Here is a 24,581-nt window from a genome sequence, read left to right as displayed (position 1 = left end):
TGGCACCATCAGAATTACAGTATGCCCCAATACCATTCCTTCCGTTTGTTTCACTGACGCAGCAGCCGCTGCAACAGATCGCAAACATTGTGGTAGTGCGCGCGCTACAGGGTCTAGCGCGGAAGAATAATAGCCGCACGGCCTATTTCTTCCACCTTGTTCCTGTGTCAAAACCGCCAATGCACATCCTTCACTCTCGCTCACAAATAGTCTAAATATTTTTTTGTAGTTTGATGTGCCTAAAACTGGCGCGGAACATAATGCAACTTTCAATTGTTCAAACGCTTTCTGACATTCCTCATCCCACTGTAAAGGTATCACTGCATCCTTTTTAGTTAAACTTATCGGCTTCACAATCAACACAAAATTACTGATCCGCTGCCGACAATAAGAGGCCATGCCTATTACAGCTCTCACTCCTTTTTGAGTTTTTGGAATAGGCATACTAGAAATACTTTCTATACGTTCTGGTGTTAATCTTCTCCCTTCTTTCGAAAGTAAGTAACCCAAATAAGACACCACCTTTTGATTATACTGGAATTTCTTCAAACTTGCCTTGTGACCATGGGTCGCTAGGTGTGTCAATAGTAATATAGTACTTTCTTTGCAGATCTCTTTTGTGTCAGCAGCTAGTGACACGTCATCTATGTACTGCAAGAGTGCGCAACCTGTTGGTAGTTCTAGCATATCTAGCTGCTCTTTTAGTGCCCTGCTGTAAATGCTTGGGCTTTCTGTTTATCCTTGTGGAATGCGTGTGAATGTGAATGATAGACCTCCTAGAGTGAACACGAACAGATATCTATTGCTTTTATCCACTGGAATGCTAAAGAACGTGTTCTTCAAATCAACTACACTAAAGTATTCTGCAGTGGCCGGTATCATTGTTGTGACATCTGGGACCAAAGGGAATTGTGGGTCTACCACTTTGTTCAATGCGCGCAGATCAATTATGAAACGATATGGTACTTCATTGCCTCCTTTCTTGTAAACTGGAAGAATCGGGCTGTTGCACGTGCTACCTGCAATTTCTTCAACCACCCCCAATCTCACCAGGTCAGTAACAATACTCTTTAATCCCTTCTCACCTTCAACAGAAATTTTATACTGGGGGAATTCGTGGTAATGTAACACCTTCTTTCAAAATTATTTTTGCTGGCTCTATTTTCAAGCATCCTACATCGTTATCATGCATTGCCCACAGACAGGTTGGTACTCAACTTAGCTCTTCTGGTAACGCTTCTCACATAAATTCCGTCACCGGTGCATCTTGAGGTCAAATCGTGAGGAACACCCCATCTGCCGTACAATGTATAACTGCCCCCAATTTTCTCAACAAATTTAATCCTAGCAAGTTCTCCCCACAATTTTCTGTCAGAAGAAATGAACACTGTTCCGTAAATGGTCCTATTGTAATTGGGACAGCTTCGGACACGGGGTTAATTACTGGTGTACCTGCGAACCCTACAGAAACATTCTTTTGCCCCGACAGTGGGATCTCCGGAACCAAGTGGTGGTCTATCGAACACTTTTGTGCCCCTGTATCTACAAGGAAATGGTGCTCCTTATTCCCGACTCTCATTTCTACGTAGGGTCCTCTCTGATTCACGGGAATAGACACTGATTCCGACCCCTGCCGTGGGCTGTCCTATTGTGAAAATAACACATCGTCCGATGTGTAGTCACCGCTGCTGTTATAATACGTGTTTGGCTGTGTATCAAAAATATTCCCATTTCCCCCTCGGTGTCCTCCACTCTGATCATTTCCCTGTTGGCCCTGCCCGCCCTGATTTTGGGTCGGAACACTTTGGTTCAACGCATGGTTCTGTTGGGCTTGGTTTTGACTATGGGATTGGTTTTGATTACCTCCATTGGTATATCCCTGCTGTTGCTGCATGCTATTTCTGCCTGGGCCATTTGACCCTGATGTCCTCTATAAGGCCTTCTCTGGCCAACCCCACCTCTATTCTGTAGGTGCGGGCATTGCGCTCGCCAGTGTCCTTCCTCTTTACAGTACGCACATTGATTTAATCCCAATGACCGCCCGTGCATATTATTAAAATTTCCCCTGCCTTGTGCATTTCCTCTACCTCTATTGTATCCAATTACCTGCTGCAGTAACACCCCTACCATTGTTCGCATCGCTTCTTTTCTCATCTCCAATGGGTACCCATTACACATCTCACTTACTTCCTCCACTGACGTTCTTTTGTTCAACATCCATCGCATTGTTTCCCCCACCCATGCCTTCAATCTTTGTTTATCACCTATTTGTCCCGATGCCGGCAAATGCTTTGCACCACCTGGAAAAACTATCGGCCATGATTTTTGCATATACAACCTCGACGCCTCCTTCCTACCTTTCTTAATACACTCACGACTATATTCAGGTGTAGCAAACATTTCAGCATATCTATCTTCCATTTCATTTTTCAGTTCAATGAGTTTGTACACATGTTCTCTTACATCTCCATCTCTTTGCTCACTGCGTGCTAACTTATTCAAATCTAACAATCGTTGTGGCTGTAAATTCCCAAGTAACTTTTTCCATTCTCCCACCAAAAATTCCCCCATGCATTCCAACACTACCTGTCTCTCGCTGCTTCTTCGGTACCCATATAATGAAGCCAATGCTGCCGTCCCATCATTTCCTTCTATGTACCTTTCTGCCTCTTGCTGTAATTCAACCTTTCTTTGCTGATCGCGCTTCGAGTTACCCGTCCAAATCCTGTTCCTTCAGCCCCGCCTCTCGCCGCCCCGGTCTCAATTTCGACTTCGGGAGGGACGGATGGTGCTGAATCTGTCTCTGGAGCGGGAGGTGCGGATGGGACAAGTGACACAGGTAGCATCTGTGAAGGGCCTTGTTGGGTGCTGGGAAATTGCGCGTGTGCGGTCTGCGCTTGTAGGAGGGCTCGAGCTGTGGGTGGGGCGTGGGTTAATGCTTGCGTGAGGGGAAGTGCTTGGGCTGCGGGAGGGTATGAGAGCTACTGGTTGGGCCTGCGCAGTCACTATGGGCGTGTTTGGTTTCAATCCTGGTTTTGGGCCTCGACCCGTATGGGTTAACAAATGTTCCATTGTTTCGTCTGCTATGTGTAGTTCCCGCTGTGGGTATATTCCTTCTATGTTCATTTGCTCACGTCTCCCTTCCCGTCTTTGACTTGCCGTCCACTCCTCCTCCTTTTCTTCTGCTACCTCAAGCTTCGATTTGTGCCTACGCACATGCTTCTCTCTACTCCTAAGTCGGAGCATTGCTTCCCTCCTCCAATCTTTGACAGTCTCAAAAGCTGCGGGTCGCTCTTTTTTCCTTATCAACACCCTTTCTAGGTTATCTATCCTCGCAATCTGAAAGCTACCATTAATCGGCCTCTGATGGTCCTGATGCTTTCTAGTTTCGCTATGCCAAATTTCACAAAATATTATCGCACCCACACCATATTTTGCATACATGTCATAAGCCGACGTTCCCCCAGGCGGTGCACTTTGGCCATCTTCCAAGTACTGTCTACTGCAGCGGAAAAGCCCCGCTAAAGTGGACAGTCAACCTGGATGTTTGAATTTGCAAAATCAACACTCTACCAATAATCGGGGTTTCGTTTGAATCGGGGAATGACTCACCTGATAAACCAAGTCGCCTGTCCTGACGCAACCCCTTCCAACGTTGTGTCTGCGCTTCTCTGGCTTCTGCCTCGTTTGGGGACCCTCGCCTCCTTTGCCCTCTGGCCCGGTACGTCGATCAGGGATCAGATGTGTGCAGATCTGCCAAGGAATCTCTCCTCACTTCTACAGGGCGCCCCGTACACCTCTTGATCCCGGCTCGATCGTCCTCGCCGTTCTTCCGCCTTTACTCCGTTACAACGTCTACGAGGGGGCAAGTAGGGGAGGGTCCCTATTCGGGCGCCATCTTGAAAGGGGTCCCTAGGGGTCCCTCGCGATATGGAAACAAGGCAATAACCATACACGAAAGGATGCGCCAGACACGAGGTTCAAATTCCCAATGCTAGGGTTTATTGCAAGCAAAATAGTCCCAATTGGCCAACTGTGGTCTCGTGCCCCGCGACGTGTATTTTCTAGACCTCGAGGGACGCAAGAGAGCGAATTACATACATCAGTTACATATATACAAAATGCATATCATACAATCAGCTATGACATGTTTAACGCCCCCCTTTTATTAAGTTTCTTTGAACTCGGGATGATGATGGACATTTCCAACGAGTATGACAATTATGGCACTTTCGATGTCTATTCTAGTAACAATGTGCAATTTAGAAAGTGCGGAGGCATCTTCTAGTTGTTGAACAGAACACGGTGCTTCTGTTCTTGGAAGCAAGCTGCACACGGGGGAAGAGTCACATTCCAAGCTTTGCTATCTATGAGGTGCTATTCGTGTCCTGGGAGCTGACACGCTCTAAAGGGTTTTGTGAAGGGGGGGCTGTAAGAAGAGCATAATTCAAGCCTTTTAGCTGCTTTATTCTAACATATTCTACCACAGTACGAGACTGGCTGGCAGCTGGGAAATGATTAAATGCCCTGCAGCTCTCCCTCAAGGCTACAGAGAGGGAGCGTGGGCATTCCTTTCTGGGCTACTCATGAGGAGTTTCAACAAACTCCTCAGTCCCGCGACCTTGCCCTTTCATATTCAGACAACAATGTTAACAGTTGAGCAGAGTAAGCAGAATTCGCAAGAATTGCAAGCTGCAAAGCAGTTTAGACAGAAAGCAATGAGCAATGGTTAACAAGCAAAATGGCACTTCTTGCTACGTTTAGAATGGCCGCTTGTTGGTCAAGCATAGCAGTCTGTATTTCTATAATTCTGTGCATAAGACGGTTGGCCTTCGGCCATCAAGATACGTCTATCGTTCAAATGAAGGGTATTCACTTTTTCCAGATTGACACATCCAGGTGAGGAAAATTGACCCACAGGTGCACCCAATGGACTCAAACAGGGTATGTTCGGGACACAACTTCCTCCAAGCCCACTTCCGAACACCTTGCAGCCCATGTCGGTTGCTAATTCTGACATCCAGGGAGTCCGACTCTACATTGACCTACAGGGTATAGCACTGCAGCAACAAAGGAACCCACCAGGTCCCTGGCGGAGGCGAGTGGCAAGGAGGGCACCCATTCCGAGAGTCAGACCATCACCCTGGGGACTGACGGATGCACAGTTGCTAACACTGTACTCGTCTCAACCGGCACACCACTGCAGACCTCCTCACCCATATCATGCGAGACATTGAGAGTGCCATCAATATACCACCAGCTATAGCTCCACTACTGAAGCTGGTATCAGTCCTGCACTTTTGTGACACAGGTATACATCAGCACACTGTCTGTCTGCTGCATGGCATGTTGGAACCACACTTTTCTAAAGTGCTGGGACAAGTGATGGATGCACTACAGAAACGTGTGCACCAGCACCTCTCTCTGCCCAGCACTATTGCAGAACTGCATGCTGTAAAGGCCAGATTTTACACCAATGCCCACTTCTCCAATATAATAGCAGCTTTGGACTGCACACGTGTTCTCACGCAGAAGGGATGTGACCAAGCAGTTTGAGCTCGACTGCCCATTTTTGGGGTGGGACCAAGCCTGATTTCATATGGTCTTTTCCCTTTTGGTAATGGCTTGGCAGGTGAAGAACGATGGCCTGGAGGGTTGCCCAGAGCAATGCCAGAGGTTAGTATGAATTCCAAACCTTCCAGCCATCAATTATTTCGTTTTGCGTAGTCCCCCTGAGTGGGATGGGTGTGGCCAGACGTGGGTCCCGTGTCGGCTGGGCCTAGAGACCGAAGCTTCTCCTCACTAATGAGGCCCAACAAGGCCGAAACATGTTTGGGGATGCTTGTGGCCTCATAGAAGGGATGTGACCAAGCAGTGCAGGCTGGACTGGCCCTTTTGGGGTGGAACCAAGCCTGATTTGCATATGGTTTTTACCCTTTTGTAATGGCTTGGTAAGCGAAGAACGATGATCCGCAGGGTTTCCCAGAGCAATGCCAGAGATTAGGATTAATTACAAACCTTCCAGCCATCACCTCTTTTGTTTTGTGATTGGTGGAACCCCAGGTGTGTTCCGAAACAGGAAACGGTACCAGTCCCTTAATGTGCAATGTACATGTGACAAAGACCTCACTGTACTCCATTTCTGCGCCTGTTTCCCTGGTTCAAGTCATGATGCCATGGTACTAAGTAGCAGCACCCTGCCTGCATACATGGAGACCCACAGCGGGCGATACACTTGGATCCTGGGTATGTATCCGCAAAGGTGAATGCTGAAGTGAATTTGTAAAGGTGAGGAGGGGTGCCAAAGAAACACCATGCACATGTAGCACAAAAAAAAAATCATGGGACTTGATTCACATGGCCTCGAGATCATCCATTGCCATGCCCCATCCACGCTAAAGCAGTCAGGCTGAAGGAACCACACACCATACCTCAAAATGCTTTTTAGTAGTAGAAAGCCCCCTCTCCTACGTCTCAAATGTGATGGATGGCCCAGGTTCCCAGCGATGGTAGCAGAAAATTATCCCCCACCACCACCACCCCCAGCAACATACAACTGTCAGTCATACAATACACACCACCACAGCAACGCATCAAATACACCACAAGGACCAAGAAAAAGGCAGTACAGGCTGCAAAATGCCAAGTACCCATTGGGATGTGCAGTGACAATTGGGGAATGCAGACTATTAGGTGCATACATATGCTGCAGAGCTGGATGGACAAAAGTCATTGCACATTGTCAAATGCAAGGGAAACACACCATGATGGCACTAGAGTGTACTGAAATGACGGCATGAAAGTGAAAAGCATGCACCACTTAGCGAAGACTGGGCAGTACGACAATTACCCATGTACAAGTGACCCAGTCTCATTCCATTTGCGGGTGATTCTAGCTATCCACAACTACCATGGCTCAAGACCCCAATAAGGAACCCTGGGACACCACAAGAGATTGCCTACAGCAAGGCACACACAAGGACTAGTGTGTTCATAGAGCGCACATTTTGACTCCTGAAAGGGAGGTTCCGGTGCCTTCACTGGACTGCAGGGGCACCTATACAGACCACAGAAGGTCGGAGAGATAGTACTTGCGTGTGTGATGCTGCATAATATGTGCATCAGGAGGAATGTTCCGTTGCCTCATGAGGACGTGGCAATGGCAGACTCTGAGGAGCGCAGGCTGGACGTGCAGAAGGAAGGGATTGGCTCCTGCGTTGTTGGGAACAGATAGAACATTTTTTCTGAACTATAATCTGCACAGTGCACAATGTGAATAATGAAATCACTGTAGTAAAATCTATGACCCAAAAGACTACCGGATCTTTTCTTGTAATGCAACCTTCATTTATTGACACCCATCTCTTCCCTCCACCCTCTCTCCCCAATACCCATGTCATCCCTCACTCCCCAACACCCTTACTCACAAAAACTCGTATCCCTCGTCCACCCGAACTCCCGAACTCCCATATCCTCCCTCCACCCTCACTCCCCAACACCTATGTCCTCCCTCCACCCTCACACAGAACTCAATGTTCAGACAAGTGCCTTACTTCTTGCCGTGTTTCCCTGCTCCAGATGGAGACTTGGGTGCATGCATGGCAGTGCTGCATCTTGGACTACCGGCAAGGTATCCCTCTGTTGGGGTGGCAGAGGTTGAGCTAATGTAATCAAGTCCACGGATATGCTGTAGTGTCGGCAGCAGAGGATGTTGCTTAGATTCATTTCCGGCAGATATGGCCTCAGTTCTCGCACTCTCTGGCCAACCATGGTATTTGAAGCACTGGTTTCTGTGAGGTGTCTGCACTGGCGGCCAAGTTACCTTGCCACCCGGCGAGATGCACCCGGCACTGCATCCCGCATTGCTTGAGCATGCTGCAGTTGCAGGTCTGTGAGCTCCTCTATTCTTTGCTGCCGCAGCTCCATCCTTGTGAGGCTTTCCCATATGGCTGTAGAGGTACCTTGTGGCAGCTGATCTGGCGGGTGGATGGGGGTAAGGGGTGTCACCTAGGGGGTGTATACCACTTGTCATCCCCATCTGCTGCAAACTCTTCCTCGGTGCCAATATTCGTGGTTCCGCTGAGGCTGCCACAGTGGATCCCGAGCAACCGAGGAACATGGAGAAACGGATGCAGGTGGTTCAGGTGCAGGCACGCAGTCTTCCGATGGAGCACCTGCCAGTGTGCTGGTAATGATGCTACTGAGCATCGGACATGGCCTCGTCCTGTGAAGGGCCAGCTGCAGTGCTGCTGGCATCATCTGCCTGGCTGCTTTGGGAGTGATATGCTAGGTAGTGGTTAACCTTCATTTCAACCATTCACTCTAGTGGCTCTTCCACGTGCATCTGGTATGAGCTAGGCGTGACCTGTCTCCAGAACTGAATGCACATGATGACTCAACTGTGCTCTGTCTCTGCAAGGGGATGTTCCCTAGTTCATTCTTTTGGACAGGGATGCTGGACCCATTGAGTAGTCCACGGAAAAGCTGTTGGGTTGCCTCAAAGGCGCTTTGATGATGTCAATGTAACCTACTCAATATTATGGCCAAAGACGCAGGCCTATTGTTGGGATTGAGAAGAGGAGTTTGTGCGTTTGACATCAAAGTCCCTTAGAGCAACGACGCAGCCTTTTTTGGGTGAACATACAGTAGGTCTTGGTGCTACAGTTCACATTGCCCAGTACTTGCTTTAGTGGGAGTACAGTGTTTTACTTGGTAGTGTGTTGTATTCATGGATACAGGATGTACTGTGAAATGAAGGATAATTGCACATGTGATGTCATTCATGATGGTAGCATTCAGCTGGCAGCATGAAATTTACATTGCCATCTTGTATACTGGAACTAGTATGGCCCTTTAGGGTCTGTTCTATACTGCAGGGTTCAGGGGCATGCTGCCATTCCATTTGTCCCTGTCGGGTTGATCAGTGCTTTGTGCAATGTGTTCACTTGGCAATTCCCCTGGATATTCAGTGCTAATCCCACTTGCATCTTTAGGGCAGGGTTCGAAATTGAGGGGAGTTGGGAGCTATTTAGCTCCTGCTTGTAGCCTAAAAGAGCCTGTTAGCCAGACACCAACAGCTACCAGGAGCTACTTTTGGCTTCCCAAGTCAACTTAAACAGAACACACACACACCTATATGAATTTAACTCTGTGTGTTTGGGTCAATCTATAAAGAAACATTGAGACATATTTATACAACATTTAAAGCATTAGAGGTCATACTTAATGGAGAAAATGATAAGTTTGCATCTTATGTGGAAGTTGTTGCAGGACACAATATAGTAGCTCCTCGTTCCGCAGTGGTACATCCAGGTGGCTGGTTAAATCTGGATATCCAGGAGCTGCTTTTAGCGCCCGATTATCCAATCTTAATTTAGATCCCTGTAGAGTATCTTGCCACGTTTGCCAGTAATACTGTTTTATTGTGGTAATGCTGACAAACGTGGTTGACATCACTGGCACTCAAAATGGCCCACAAATTCTCCTACATTAGGGTGGTAGCTTGTCAGTGTTTGTCCCCAGTTCAGGGCCGATGGCACTGCATTGGTGTTTGGGAAGTGTTTCCGTGTGAGGGGCGGGGAGGGGGTTCGTGCCCCTGTGTGTCGGAAGGATTCCTACATTGCAGTGGAGGGTACACCAGAGACACGTGGTGCGTTTTCATCATGGAATAATTTTGAGCACATTCATGGTGGTGCCGACTACTGCATTTCCTCCCACCCTTGCATTTTGGGATACAACATTGTTGTATCTGCTGTGTGGCCTGCAACTGCACCCATGACATTTTGTTCTCATGTGTGCCCTGCATCCTCATTTGTTCTCACCTGGGTCAACTTGACTGCTGACTCAGCCTCTGCTGTGCCAACTCCCTCAATGCCAGCCATGTCAATGATGTTGTCCACTTTCTCCTCCCAGGTTATGAGATGTAATGGCTCCACAGTTCCTGCTCTTATGGCTGCTGTTTCACGGTGGAAGTTGGCACACAGAGTCCACACACATGCCTTCAATGTCATTCCATAGCTTCCTGCAGTCTTCATCCGCAAGCTGCACTGCGCCCACCTCCACCATCTTGTCCCTGATGTCATTTCAGATGTCGTTCTTCCTTGGTATGGAAGTCTTCCTTTGCTGGCCACCAAACCGCTCCTCCTCATTAGCCACGACTTCCTAAGCTATCTCCTTCAGTTCTCCCTCACTGAATTTGGGCCTGCAGGCCCACAATTCAGGTACCTTGCCCCTTCCCCTTGTCTACTGGCATCTTTCCTGTGTGTATGGGGTCTGGATGGCTAACAGAAGTGGGTGATTTTAAATGGATTGTGTTTTTAAAGATGGCTGCCGCATAGCTTCCCCTTTGCGGCATGATGCCATTTCCGCTGTGTGTTAATTCCTCCAATTTTCTGGCGGTAACGGTAATTGTGCTGGAAATTGGTGGATTTACTGTTAATTGCTTTTCAGCAGTAATTGTCAGATGGAATTACCATTATCGCTGATGATTTGTGCGCATGCCCATCAGCTTGTAATATGGCAGTAATGTTGCCGGACACCACACCAGTAACGGTAATTCCGTATGACAGAATTACCACTGACTTTACCGCCCAACTTGTGATGAGGGCCATTGTCACATACATATTGTACTCTTGGACTCTGGTTGGTAAACAAGACCATTGAACTACAGGCTTTCCTGCACAAGCTAGTCTCGGGCAGAAATTTGATTTACAAACATGAGATGTGCGTAGGGTAGTCGTGTTCGAAATGGATACAGCCAAAGGAATTTAAAAGACTAGCCGGTTCTATGTTTCCTTTTCCATGATTCAAGAAGGCAGCACAGTAATTAAATTCAGCATTTCCGGTTGGCGCTCGCGTTGCATTCGGGATTGTTATAAACGTGCACACGGCAACCTCAAAGGCTCTCTCCACAAGGAAAATGGGAGCCACGCTTGCTTTCATGGCCAAAGTTCCACTGACATTTGCAAAGCGGCAACATGGAACGTAGTTCACACTTTGACAAAACACAGTTGCATAGCTACAAACACTAGAGCGAATTATTTTTATTTTTTTATTTTATTTGTAACATCTAGTTTTTTTACAAACTTTTATTACAATTCATACCAGTTCATAAGTCCCAATTTATCTTTACAATTACATTCTATGCTTTTCAGTTTAGGACCTTATCTAGAAAATGTATCACTGAGCAGGTTAAATGTACCGAGCTACCACTCAGTATCCGGATCCACAGGTCTTCCATTGAGTCATTTGCAGGCTTGAATTCACTCAAGTGGATGGATCTCAGCCCATTTAAGGCCACACATTCAATTGTTAGGTGTTTTATTGTCTCTAAGTGGATTTCACAATGCCGACAAGCTTCATCGGTAGCTAGCTTTATTTTTCTCAGCACCAACATTTGGTTTGTTTTCAGTATATTCAGTCTAAGTCTGAGAAATCGATCTCTATGATATCGTGAGGGAAATTGGCTAGGATATTTCGGCATATTGTCCACTTTATTCTTTGTCGGACCCAGGTCTAAAGCTGTCGGCATCTTTGCGTACCTATCCAAATTGTCTATCCATAGACAACCTTTCAATTTAATTCTCGCAATTTGTGGGCGATTCAACAATGTATCCATTGAGATATTTGCATCTAACATGATGGCTTTCACTTTATCTGACCATCTCAAAAGCAAGCCTGTATGTTGATGTTTTCCCTCTGATCTTAATATTTTAAAGACTGGTTCACAATGCATTATCTCCATCTTGCGTAGCAATGATAAGGATTTCCAGAGTACTGTTCCATAGAGACTTTCCAGTGCCAGTTCGTGGCGTATGATCGTCATTGAGAGATATTTAGGCAGTCTCAGAACATGCCGCCAGAATAAGCTTTCCAATTTGGTCCAGATCTTATGGTCCAAATTCCAGCCGGCTTCTGCTCCAAAAGTTATTGTAGGCACTACTTTTTGAAGGTAGAACATGCAGAGCGGTATTGCCGAAAACTTTCCATACAAGGTGTGTAGTCTCGCTCCTTGTAGGGAGAGCATTCTGGTCCGATTGAACAGGTCTCGGACCCAGCTCCACTCCCGTATTGAGATGTTCGTCAATATTCCAAGATAGCAAATTTCTTTGACTTCTTCAATGACTTTGTCGATTCGCCATTTAAAGTTCTTATTTTTAGCGTTCCGATCACTGCCAAACTTCATGATTTTGGTTTTGTTCACATTGATTGATTGATCGTTTTCAATCATATAAGTTTCCAGTTTCGACAGCAGCCGTTGTAGGCCTATCTGAGTTTTATCAAACAGTACTATGTCGTCAGCATAGATCATGTAACTTATATGATGTCCGTTGATTTTCGGAGGGAAACAATTCACATATGCTAGGGCCATGGGAATGTCAGCAATATAAAGCTTAAACAGAGTGGCAGCAAGTGGACAGCCCTGTTTCACCCCTCTGGTAGTAATGATTGATTTAGACAGGTCTCCACTTGCATTTAATCTTACTTTGATTGAAGTGTTGGAATGCAATGCCTTAATTGGTGACAGCAAAGAGTTTGGACAGTTTCTTTTTTTCTAACTTCTCCCATAGTTTAAATTCGACTTATTGAATCGAAAGCCTGTTGCAAATCGATAAAGGCCATGAAAAACTGGGCCTTATTATTCAGTGCTTCTAGCTTCAATAGGTTCACCAAGGTTAAGTTGTTCTCTATGCCCACGCCCTGTTTGTCTGATATCTGGTAGATCTATTTCCTTTGCCCATGAAGTTAACTTTTTTGCAAAAATGGCACCAGCACTTTGCCGATAGTATCTAGGAGGGCAATCGGGCGGTAGTTGGCAGGATCGTCCCGACTGCCCTTCTTGTATATTGGTACTATTATTGCTTCAGTCCATGATCTCGGCATCTGCTTTCTGTCTGCTATCGCCACAAATAGCGTTCTGATGAAAGTTGACCACGCATATCTGTGTTCTTTTAACTGTGTATTGCTGATCCCATCCGGTCCAGCAGCTCTCGATGTCTTTAGATTGTCTATAGCCATAAGAATATCTTCTTTGGACTCAATTATGTTCCAGGCTATATCAGTGGTGCCACTTTCAGCGCGCTGTATCATCTCCATTCCTGTAAAGACCTTCTGATAGTGCGTCACCCAGTCGTTTTCCGTCACTCCATTTATCATTAGGGCGTCCTGGTTTGCTGTTCCTTTATTCAGGATTCCCCAGATTTCTCTTGAGTTGTTTTTTTTGATCAGTGCCAACATTTCTTCACCACGTTCTTGGTCTCAAATAGGAAAAGGATTTCAACCAATTCCGATATTGTTGTTTTCTCTGTTTTAAGACGCTCGTGGCATTCATTCCATACTCTTTTTTTCAGTTTGATCAGGTCTTTCCTTAGCTGCTTTTTTTGGTTTTTCATGATGAAACTCCATTTATGCTTGTGCTCATTAAGACTTTGACAATTTCTCTTTGAAAAACCTGGTTTCAAACAAGGGAGCAGCGGTATATAGTCAAATGACTCAACATTGTCATGGTATGTTTCCTGGATTTCATTTGATATTTTAATGATTTGACGGTCATTTATACGTAGACGGTTTCTCCCCTGATTTACTTCTAGTACTTGACTATTGTTGCCAGATTGCTTTTTGCACATTTGCTTGCAGGACATTACTAATATATAGTGGTCACTGTTTGTGGTTGATGTATTTTGTAAATTATTGATTGTTACAAAGACATTTCTCGATGTCCAGAAATAATCTAAGGTTTTTTTATAGCCCATATTTTCCCAGGTGAAATTTGGTGGTATATCGCCTTTCACATGGCCGTTTACCATCATACAATCGCAGGCTTCCAGATTTCCACGCCATTGCGATCTTCTTGCATTACCTTGGCATCCGACAATCGATTTGTCTTCTACAAGCTTCTTGTGTTCATCAAACCATGAGATGTTCAAATCTCCACACAAAATAATTGCAATGTCCAAGCAAGTCCTCTGGTAGTTATCAATTATTTTCATTACAGCAGCTATGAATGCATCAGCAGAGATTTTTAATGGGTTCCAGTACACGTTCAACAATAAAAGATGTTGTTTATTATTGTGAGTGTTCGTGGTCTGAAGTAGTGTTCCTTGGACATAACTGTTGGGGTTGATTTTTTTCCATTATTTCCCAGTTAGTGCCTGATTTTATCATGGTGAGTAGTCCCGAAAATGGCCGTCCCTTGTTGTTTTTTACGGCTGGATTTAGCAGTGTCTCATAGCCATCTTTAACCGGGGGCTCACGCATCCAGGTTTCTTGGAGACAAATTGCAAAATTGTCGGTTAGCTCGACCGGAAAGTCATTATATAAATGTCTAAAGCCCCTCGTATTCCACGAAATCAGTCACAGGCGCATCATTTTCATCTTTCGTGAGCTACTTCTTCTTTGACTTGACTCCAGCGCTCCCGTTCTTTAAGTTTAACAGTGGTGCAGTATTAAACTGTCTCCGTAGGTCTTCACGTCGCTGATCCATGGATACTTTTACGCTTTTGGACTCCGGTGTCTCGATTGTACTTTGTGTACAATCATAAGACGAGATCTCAAACCCCAAACATAGAAGATCTTGCTTTGCGGTTAATCGCATATTACGTACCGCTTGGGAATTAATGTGCAGTAATACAACATCCACTCGATCTTCCGATAAGTATTCAACAATGCGGATATCATCGGACGTTATGGTCCGCAGCACTGGTACTGCATGCAGTAGGCGCATAGTGTTAGCTCGATTCGGATTGACATCTAGTTCATTTCTAAATATATTTTCAATCATTATTTTTTGAGACGCAACCTTAAAGGCACTGCAAGGGGCTTCATGTGATTTCGAAGGAGAATGTTGACTCTGTGATGTTGTGTGCTTTGGATTCAATACAGATCGTCAGTTATTTGATGGCTTGGAACTAGAATCTATATGTCTTTTTTTCCATTCGGATTGAGTTTTATAGGAGGCTCTTTCTTTCGCCCATAACTCTCCATTTTTATCTTTATGGCAACTTGTCTTAATTAAGTGATGTTTCTCTTGTTGTATTCGGCTTAAAGAGTTAGAGCTACTTGTCGACGTATTCCCACCGTCCACCACTGATCCTCCAGAACACTCTTCAGCTTCGCCATCAGAATATGTGGGCATGTTACATAACTCTTCCATTAGAACCGCAGAGGAAGATGAACTCACGTCGGATTCAATTCTCCTCCGCTTTTTTGGATTTGCAATCACTTTATTTGCAGGTGCTGCATTTTTCTCTTTGTGTCTATCTTTGTTATTTGTGTCCGGTTTGCCAAGTATTTTATTTTCATGTTGCTTAGCTTTTACAGGCGTGGTCAGATTTCTTATAAATTGCTTTATATTACTTCTATGTTTTGTAGAAGTCTGTATGTTCTTTTTTTTTTCCAGCTTTTTCTTGGCGTTGCCATTTTTCTGTGAGATTAGTTTTTCTTTACTTGCCGTGATCTCAAGATTTTTAGCCGGACCACTGAATATGCCATATGATGCCTTTGCAGAAGAACACGAAGGAATCTCCAAACGCACCTCCGGTGTCGTGTTTGCCTCGCAGGCCTGGTTGCTGGAATCAGCCATCACGTCTTTGGTACCTATTGCAGATAGATGTTTTACGCTGGCCGTGATTTTGTTTGGTTCGTTATTAGTTCCATTTGTCGTTGACGTAGCTGTTGTTGTTCCACTTTTTCCTGTTAGGTCAATAAGAACGTGTAAGTTAGGCTCATTGGCTGCTGTAATTTCGTCATTTGAGTTTCCTGCTACTGCTGTGTCCACTTCTATTTTGCATTGAATCCCTACATCTGTGCCACCGTGGGTGATGTTCGCAATAGAAGCTTGTTTCACCAGTAGTTGAGATTGCATTTGTTTTGTTTTGCCAGATATTCCATCTAGAAGCAGTTTGATTCCTTTATGTTCTAACAACATCTGCTCAAAGTGTCTGCTTGTATGTTCGGCAGATTGAATATTTTCAGCTTCTTGTCTTATTTGAAAAGCCACAAATTGCGTTTCAATTTTATTGATTTTGTCATCTAGTTGCCTCATTATTTTGTGAAGATTCATTTAAGCTTTCATACAGCTTTATAAATGGTATCAAGGCTAGTGAAGTGGCAGCCAAAACATTGTTGTGAATCTGTATGGCAGCAGCAACTGACAAGTTCGATTTTAAGGCAGGGTCTTTACTTTGCGGGCTGCCGCTATTCTCCTTACTTGGTGAACTCAGGTCGCTCCTGTTATTCGGTGGGATGGTTTTCGGCCGTTGCTGCATGTGCTTATCTAACACTTGATCGCTCTGACTTTTCGATTTGGAGCTGGGATCATCCTTAGGGCAAAGGTTCTTTCCTTTACTTTTAAAGCACTCCGTTGTTACATTCGCCAGGTTTAAGCCCAGATTAGCAGTGTCGTTTTCCAGCTCGATAGATTTTTGGTTCGAGCCTGTTGCTTTACCACTGGTAGAGCGCTCGTGTTCGCCTTCTTTATTATGTCCCATGGCTGTATCCATAGTAGTGATATCACTTGAGGTGCCTAAAGAAAAGCTTGCTGTTAATCTCTCCTTCATTTCCTCAGTCGGCTAGGAGTCTCTTGGTCAGACGTGCTTCTCTCGCTGCCAAGTCGATCTCCTTCAAGGGTAAATCATTGCGGGAACCCTGTTGTATTCCATTGATTAAGTTCCCTATTTCAGCTCGTGAAGAATTGTCACCACTGTTTAATCCGGTTGAGGCATTGTTTTTACTGCTATTGCTATTACATGCAAGTGTTGACTTCATGTTTTGGTTGATGTTCTTAGGACCAATTGCAATTTTCTGTATTGGGGTGCTTTCCTTACGTAAGTTCACATGCTGTTTAGCAGACACTGGGAAAGGAAATTTCAGCAAGCTTTGATCTAATGCTATATTCGGCACCTCAAGCGCAAGTAATTCATTATCGGTCACATCAAAAGGAGATTGGAATGCTTCCGCATTTATTTCGATCACTTCTGCAGCATCGTGCTCTCAGTCGTTTACCCCATTATTCAGCCTAGCACTTGGTAAAATGCTGCCCCATGTATTCATAATATTTGTATTATGCAGGTTTGTGGGATCCATACGATGTTCAACAACAACATTGTTCTTGCTAACCATTCCATTTTGCAAGGCTACAGTACGCGCGCTGACTGCCTGTGCAATTTCGTGGTTCGCTAGGTCACCTAGATATTGTTGTTGTGGTATGGAAATGGTACTTCGTCATCAAGGTTCTCCATGGGTTTTACCTCAGTGTCTGCCACCGAAGCCTGAGCAGGCGCTGGGGCCTTTAGTGAGTTATCCGAGGTCGTCTCGAACACCGCAGACACCGGCTCGAGCTCTACTTGAGTCCGAGTTTCTAGAGTGGTCGGTGCTGCTTTTGTTCGACTCTGAGACATCCCCTCTCGCACATCCAAAACTGTGTCCATAGTGCAATGGACCTTAAGAGGAGCGGAAGTAACAGCGTGTGCCAGTCCACTCCCACTTCTTTCTTCGCCCCCTTCATTTGTATCGTCAGGATGACGCGGCCTTAGTACACTCACATTTTCGTTTCCACTTTCAACATCACTCCCCGCGACACTATCTACATATAAGTCCATATCTGCAGTGGTACCGGGGAGGGGTACTATTGAATTCTGGGCTTGTTTTAGCTTAAGCCGTGTCAATGGCCCATTGTCACCCATGAGTTCCTCTTACCTCTTGATTTCAGGCAGGCGCCGCTGCCCTCCGCCGGCCGCTGCGGAATGCTGCAGACTGGACTCTGCGCACGGACTCCGCGCGCGCTCCACGCTTTGCTGGTCTTTTTAAGGTCATTTGTGCTTTTTTTTCCTTAAAGGCACATAGAATGTTCAAAATCACTGGAAACAAAGTTCGTGCACCGTAGCTGCAGCTCCTCTCTCCTTCTCACACTGCTGCAGACTGGACTCTGCGCACGGACTCCGAGCGAATGGAGCGAATTCACAGGTCAGTGAAGTGGTGCTTTGTAAATTGATTTTTACTATACATTGAGCTTTCCCACCTTGCTATTCTATAGAAAGTATTTGAGTGTAAACAGATTTGCGAGCCCCAGAAGATGGGCGATATTTACCCAGAAATAGGTTTTCTGTGGTTTGCATTGGTTAGAGTTGCATGCGCCTACCCATCTTCCCTGTGCAGACATTCTGTAAAACACTTTGCACAACCTCCTCTCAGTCCAGCTTACTTTCAGAAAAGAAACCATCTGAGGGCATAGGCACAAGGGCATTGCGGGAACCTGTACACGTAGGACATGGATAAAATGATTGGAACGCCCCGTTTATGTAAACAACTAATATTGCCCCAGACCTGCTGCTAAATAGTGTAATATGCAAAGTATGGGACTCACCGTTATTAGAAAAGCCAGAGCTATACCCAAACATACCAGGCAATTATAGACCTAGTACTAATTCCCCATTTTGTGTTCAAGATTCGGGAGAGGGTGGTATACCAACAAATATTAGACCCTTTGACTAAACACGTTGTCCTTAATAAGTGTCAGACAGGGTTTAGACCAGGCTTCAGTACTGAACTGGCTCTTTTGGACCTGAAGTCGAACACGCTGCAAAACATGGATATTGGCCAAACAATGCTACTGATGGTACTAGACCCCTCAGCCGCGTTTGATTTGGTGGAACATCCACTTTTGTTGCAAAGACTGAAAGAGGTGGCACATTTTGGTGTATATGTGGTGGCTTGGGTACACTCCTTCTTACAGGGTAGATCTGTTAGGGTCTGCAGTGGCACCGCAAAGGCCTCCCCAGCTACCCTGCCCTATGATGTTCCACAGGGAGCTTGCCTTGCTCCATCCCTGCATAACATTTTCACTGCCCCCTGTGTCAAATACTACAGAGTAGGGGTATATACTTTTCTAACTACACAGATTACAGTGTTTCATTTCCTTATCCAGTAATCACAGGAAGGATACGCTTGGCATCAACAAGATATTTGATCTCATCCATCGATGGGTGAGGGAGAATGGGCTCGCACTTAACGACAAAACCGAACTTATGATCATAGGGAACGTATGCCCCAGAATCTCCAGACTAGGAGGCGAATATTTAGAGTTCAAAATAGCAGGCTGGAAAATCCCCACTAAAAAGAAGATTAAAACGCTCAGTTTTCTTTGATCAAAATCTCACCAGGAAACCCCAAATTAACAACCTTGTCTCTATGACTTCCTATTATATAAGAATAGTGTCTCACATATGCCCTTATCTATGTACTAAGAGCACTGAGGTTATTGCCAGAACTATAGGCTCAAAGATGGATTATTGCAGCAGTCGTCTAACCGGAGTCAACAAAGGAAACATTGCAAGACTCCAGGTTATACAGAACCATGCTATTAAAGCTATAGTTGGAATATGAGCATATCTCAGAAGCTAGGCGGAGGTTACATTGGCTGCGGGAGGAGGCTACAATACACTTTCGTCTGCTTGTTATCGTGCACTAATGGTTGGAGGGCTCGAACCCACAATACCTGGCAGAGCGGATAATCAAGAAGCCCTCTCAAAGGAATTTAGGATCAGATAACGCTAACATGTTGATCGTCCTAAGAGCTAAGCTGGCTCATGTTAATAAAAGTAAGTTTGGTATAGCAGCACCTAGACTCTGGAACTCAATTCCACCTGCCCTCAGAGGTGAACAATCACTGGATAAGTTTAAGAAGAAACTGAAGATTCTTCCCTTTAGATAATCCTGTATGTTAGGCAGCGCTTCTCATGTTTGGCAGTCCGTGTTTAGGCGATTTCTTTTTATCTCCTGACTACTGTATGTTTTCTCCTTCCCTGTGGGTTATCGTCTTCTGCGCCCTGTATGCCTCCGGTCCCTTTCTGGTGTGTGCGTTATAAATCAATTAAAGTAAAGTACACAGACACCAGAAAGTCGGCTGCTGGGCAAATAGCAGATGTCATATTTATTGATTTTACCTACCGTTTAGTGCCTTTGCTTAATGAATAGACATGTTTTTGTACTTGGCCTGTGTGGGCAATCTATTGCTGGTCATGCACTTGTTTGTCAATTCTATTTGACCCCAAAACCTCTGCTAAGCTGCTTTCTAACTGATCATTTGTGTTACCAAGAGAATCCTGAGAAGTCAGTGTCCAACCTTTCCTGGTCCTTTAAGGTTGGCTTCCCAGAATCCTGCAAAAGTGGGGTCTACGAAAAATAAAACGAACTCTGCTCTTACAAGGTTTGCAATAGTTGAAGTAGAGGCAGGTGGATTGCTAACCACCACATCACAGGGTCTTTTGGATTCCTATGAGCATCTACTTTTATCACGAGATGCCATTGGTAAGAAATAGTGAACCAATAAAATCTGGGCGGTGTGATTGACCTGAGTATGATGGGCTAGAAGCAGGCAGGATTTTTCCCCGAGGATGGATTTATGTCCTAAATGCATGGGACTAGTTGCAACATTGTATGCCTGTGTGTTGTATATTTGAAGACCTTTATGTAAATCCTTTCAATGTTAACAAGTATATGAAGTGATCGGCACCTTATTACGATGTGTTCAGCTCAGTCATGGTATATATGAATACATTCGAAGGAACAATATATGGTTCTTCCATAAGGGGTCCTCCCAAGTCCCTGTCCAGGTTTGTCAGGATTTGTGATTTGTAAATAGTTAGCCCCTAGTGCAAAAGGAGCCATCTTGGTTTCAGCTCAACACAATACAGTGAAAGGTTGTAGAGATACAGTACAAAACACATGGTGCCCACTCTAATCCCCATCTGTTTTGTCATCCTGATGAAAGCCATAAATAATGATTTGTGTGAAACCGGCTAATGCATGTTAAGAGGGTGCCATTATATTGCAGCTGATTGTTGCATTGTATTAGGTTGTGAGAAACTAAGGTAGACACCGGACTAAATGGAATCGGGGGGCCATTATTGAACCAATTGTTTTAACATTTAGGTTGTTTTGATTAATTGAAATGGTTTAAGTCTCGATGCACAGTTTTCAAGGGGATTTAACATCTCTTCCTTTTCTAGCTGCGGCTCCTTTATGAGTGCAATCCGATGGCCTACATCATGGAAAGGGCAGGTGGAATGGCAACCACTGGGCAGGAGCCTGTGCTGGATGTGAAACCAGATGACATCCATCAGAGGGTTCCCTTTGTACTTGGCTCCCCGGAGGATGTGCAGGAGTACATCACTATTGTCAAGAAACATCTCACCAAGTAAAAAGTAACAGCAATAGAATCAAGGAGTGGTTTCTTTGCATCAAGACCAAAGATTGGACTGTACAGTGCCTACCAAACGCATTACTAATTGGTGCAAGAACAATAGGTTTCTGAATGTGCTTAGGGACTGCATCATCTGGTTGGAGGCTGGTTTGAAAATGAAGCGCCTGGTGGTTTTACTTTTTAAAATAAAACATTTGGCATCCATTGCATCCAATTTTCTTGATTTGTATTTGCATTTTGTATTTTATTTTGGCTTATGTAGAGCTTTTGCCAAAGTGCTGAACAAATTCAAGAAGTTGGCAATTTACATTGTCTAAGAAGAAAATCCGGAAAGAAGAGGATCTTTTAATTGAGAAAGGGAAAGTGGAAAGGAAGAAGGGGACCTAGCAGTAAGCAGGAGTTGATTCCAGTGCTTGGGAGCTAGAATCGAAAAGGAAGGAAATATAATATATATACTGTGTGCACGGTGGTCGGGGATCTACAAGAAGGAAGTAAGACTTCAATATAAGAGTGCGATTAGGAGAGTAGAAAGAAATGCGAGAAGAAGGATAAGGAGGAGCCAGTCCAGGAAGACACTTGAAGGCAATGCATACAAAGTGAAAAAATAGGATTGACCCGATGAGGGACAATGAGCTTGTAACAAGCGATCTCATTGGCCCCCGCCGAGTTGTTACCAGCCCAACAAAGCCTTTCCATGCACAGCACATTTTCAAATGGCTGCCATGAAAAAGGAGAAAAGACTGTGTAGTCCCTTCTCCCCATCCCAGGGTGGCTATCTTCTTTGTTTTCTCCACGAAAAGGGAGAAAGGACTACATATCCCGTTACATGGCATCTTTTTTTGTTTTCTTTTTTCAGTTGATAAACGCCAAAGCGTTTGACAACTGAAAGAAGACACTATTAGTACCGAGGTCTAATAGGCCGGGGTAATATCAATAAGCCCCCCCCCACAGGGGGGCATAACTGCCTCAGGTAATGCCCCAAGGCCTGCGCTAAGGCCCTTGCTTCGCTCCGGGCTGCAACTATGGGCCACTGGGCATTACCTGAAGTGGTAGTGCCAACCCAGCTCAGGCTTATTGCTTAATTATTCGAATGAACTGGTGCCAAACAATGGGCATGAAGTTAGAGCAGTAGGGCAAAACAGTAATCAAAATGAGAGAAAAATAGCAAAGAATTCAGTTTAGTAGCATGAAAAGATTAGTTGGCAAACTTTACCCACATATTAGAGATGAAAACAGAACTGTGTAGTAGTAGAAATTACAGGAAAACGAGAGAGAAGAATCAAAGATAATGCTGAGACTGCAAACAGATTCAGAAACAGGATGTTGCAGGGAGGGAACAAAATAGCTGCAAACTACTCATATCACTACACCCACCTCATGCTCAGACACCCTTCTTTCATTCATACAATCACTTCACTTTCATACAATCACTTCACATTCATACTTGCTCTTTCTCCTAACCACACTTGCCTCCTTTTCACGCACACATACAGGGCAGTACCTCTTGCGCTCACTAACCAATACCTCATCTTTTCAAGAAAACGTCTCCACACTCTGCTGCTCCCTTTTCCCCATGCTGGTCTCTAGGTCTGCCACCTCCTCCTCTGATCTCACCTGAATCCACACCTTCCAGTTTCTTGCTGTCCTTTTTATGCTCTCCCCCTCCTGCCCCCCCACCACCCCCACACACACCCGCTTATATTGGACTACTTGTCCTGGACAGTCTGGCTTGGTCTTCCCATTACGGTGGGTGTTGGAAACAGAAAAAGTTACAAATAGCTTGTTAAGCTGTTGGGTAAGATTTTTATCTTTAGAACTAAATCTACCTCACTTGTGAGAACCCCAGAACCTTTTTCTGGACTGGAAGCTGAAGAAGTAGTCGACCACTGGAACCAAATCCGAAGAGGAAGATAAAGAAAATGAGGCTGAGATGATTTCCAGCGAGCCTGCTGTATAACTGGAGACTACTGTTACCCTTCCTGCCAAGTAACCTGGAGACTCTGAAAACACCACCCTCGATCCAGAGCCTAATGTCCTAGCACTCGCCCATCATGGTGTACACACTAACCATGTGTATATAGTCTATATATCAAGGCCAACATTGAGGCATATATGGGTATTCACTATGGTCAACAGGTTAAGATGAACTTATTTTTCCTTTCTAAATTAATGATGGTATTTGATGTATCGGGTCTACACACCTTGCTGAGAAATATGACCACTGAAGTAATGTGGCGTCTATACCTCTGACACTGATTTATATGCTGTAGTAATTTTGAAAAAAACAGAATCCTGATTTGTTTTTTGTATGTACTTTTACAGAATCATTTGCTCCTGAAGAAGGGGTTTATACCCTGAAATGCATTGAACCTCAAAAACCTTACCATCAAGGTTTACCCCGCCTGTTGTAGGGGTCAAATTGCTTTGTGAAACTTTTCTATATATGTACTGCACTTGCATTAATTTGTGTGAACATCACTATTGGATTTCGTGAACTTTAAGAAAATTACAAGTAAAAACTCAATACTTGTTATAAAGTGTTTGACCGTGTTATAAAGTGTTTGACTGTCTATTCAGTTTATACGGTGTGCAGGGGACGGGAGTGTCTCAAGTGTTGGACACTTTTTTTTTTTTGTACTTTGTGTGATTCAGACCCTGTGTCTGTATTCCTCCTCTACACCCAAAGTTGTTGTTTACTTTAGTCTATCCTAAAAGTTAGCTACTGCAATTATACATAGATGTGCGCATATAGGCATTCAAATGTCACTGCACAACTGCTAGGCTCTTCCCTTTGTATTATTGAAAGTAATCAGAAAGTAACTTATGGTTTTACTCCCCATGAATAGGTGTGTCCTTTACTAAATGTGCTTTGATAAGGTCTGACTTGGCTAGAAATACTGTTTGTTTTCTAAACAAGGTTTATGCTTTGGTCTGCGGACTTAAAAGCATTGTGACTTCGGAAAAACTGTCCTAACATAAGCTCCGCCCACTTTCTCTGCACAGGTCCGCCTAAGAATTGTGATGTTTGTGTTGGGGGGAGTTGGTCCCGGCTCTCCTAGGGTAAGTGAGCTTTGTTTGGGGTTTCTGTCCCTGGTTCCTTCCCTTGTAGTTCTGCTGCCAGCTGCGGCTGTTCGCTGCCAGTGCTATGGATTGTACGGCAGCTGCCGCATACACAGTTTGATACTGGGTCTCTCTCTCTCCTTACCTCTAGCAGAATCGCTTGGATAATGAGGGACATTGTTGCAGGGGTGTTCTCTCCTGGCTTGGCCTGGACCTTCCTTGACTTGACATCAAGCAGACTGTGTGAGTGGAATGTTCACCTGTTCCTGCTAGTCTTTATTCATCTTAGGTACGCTGACTCTAGAAAAGAGTCTGAGCTTTT

At 44.8% G+C, this 24,581-nt stretch overlaps 1 protein-coding gene across 1 annotated transcript in view; it reads left to right on the top strand.

The window, feature by feature from the left end:
* LOC138515988 (fructose-1,6-bisphosphatase 1-like) overlaps positions 1–21,408 on the top strand; it is a 268,220-nt gene extending 246,812 nt beyond the window's left edge. Inside the window, exon 7 of the mRNA XM_069630782.1 lies at positions 21,006–21,408. Within this exon, the coding sequence (XP_069486883.1) occupies positions 21,006–21,197 (192 nt within the window). The 3' untranslated portion in view covers positions 21,198–21,408. The remainder of the gene's footprint in view (positions 1–21,005) is intronic.
* Positions 21,409–24,581: the final 3,173 nt, after the last annotated feature.

This window comes from Ambystoma mexicanum, chromosome 6q, assembly GCF_040938575.1.
Source record: "Ambystoma mexicanum isolate Mex_15411 chromosome 6q, UKY_AmexF1_1, whole genome shotgun sequence".
In the NCBI taxonomy this organism is placed as follows: domain Eukaryota; kingdom Metazoa; phylum Chordata; class Amphibia; order Caudata; family Ambystomatidae; genus Ambystoma; species Ambystoma mexicanum.
This window is presented reverse-complemented; position numbering and strand designations above follow the sequence as displayed.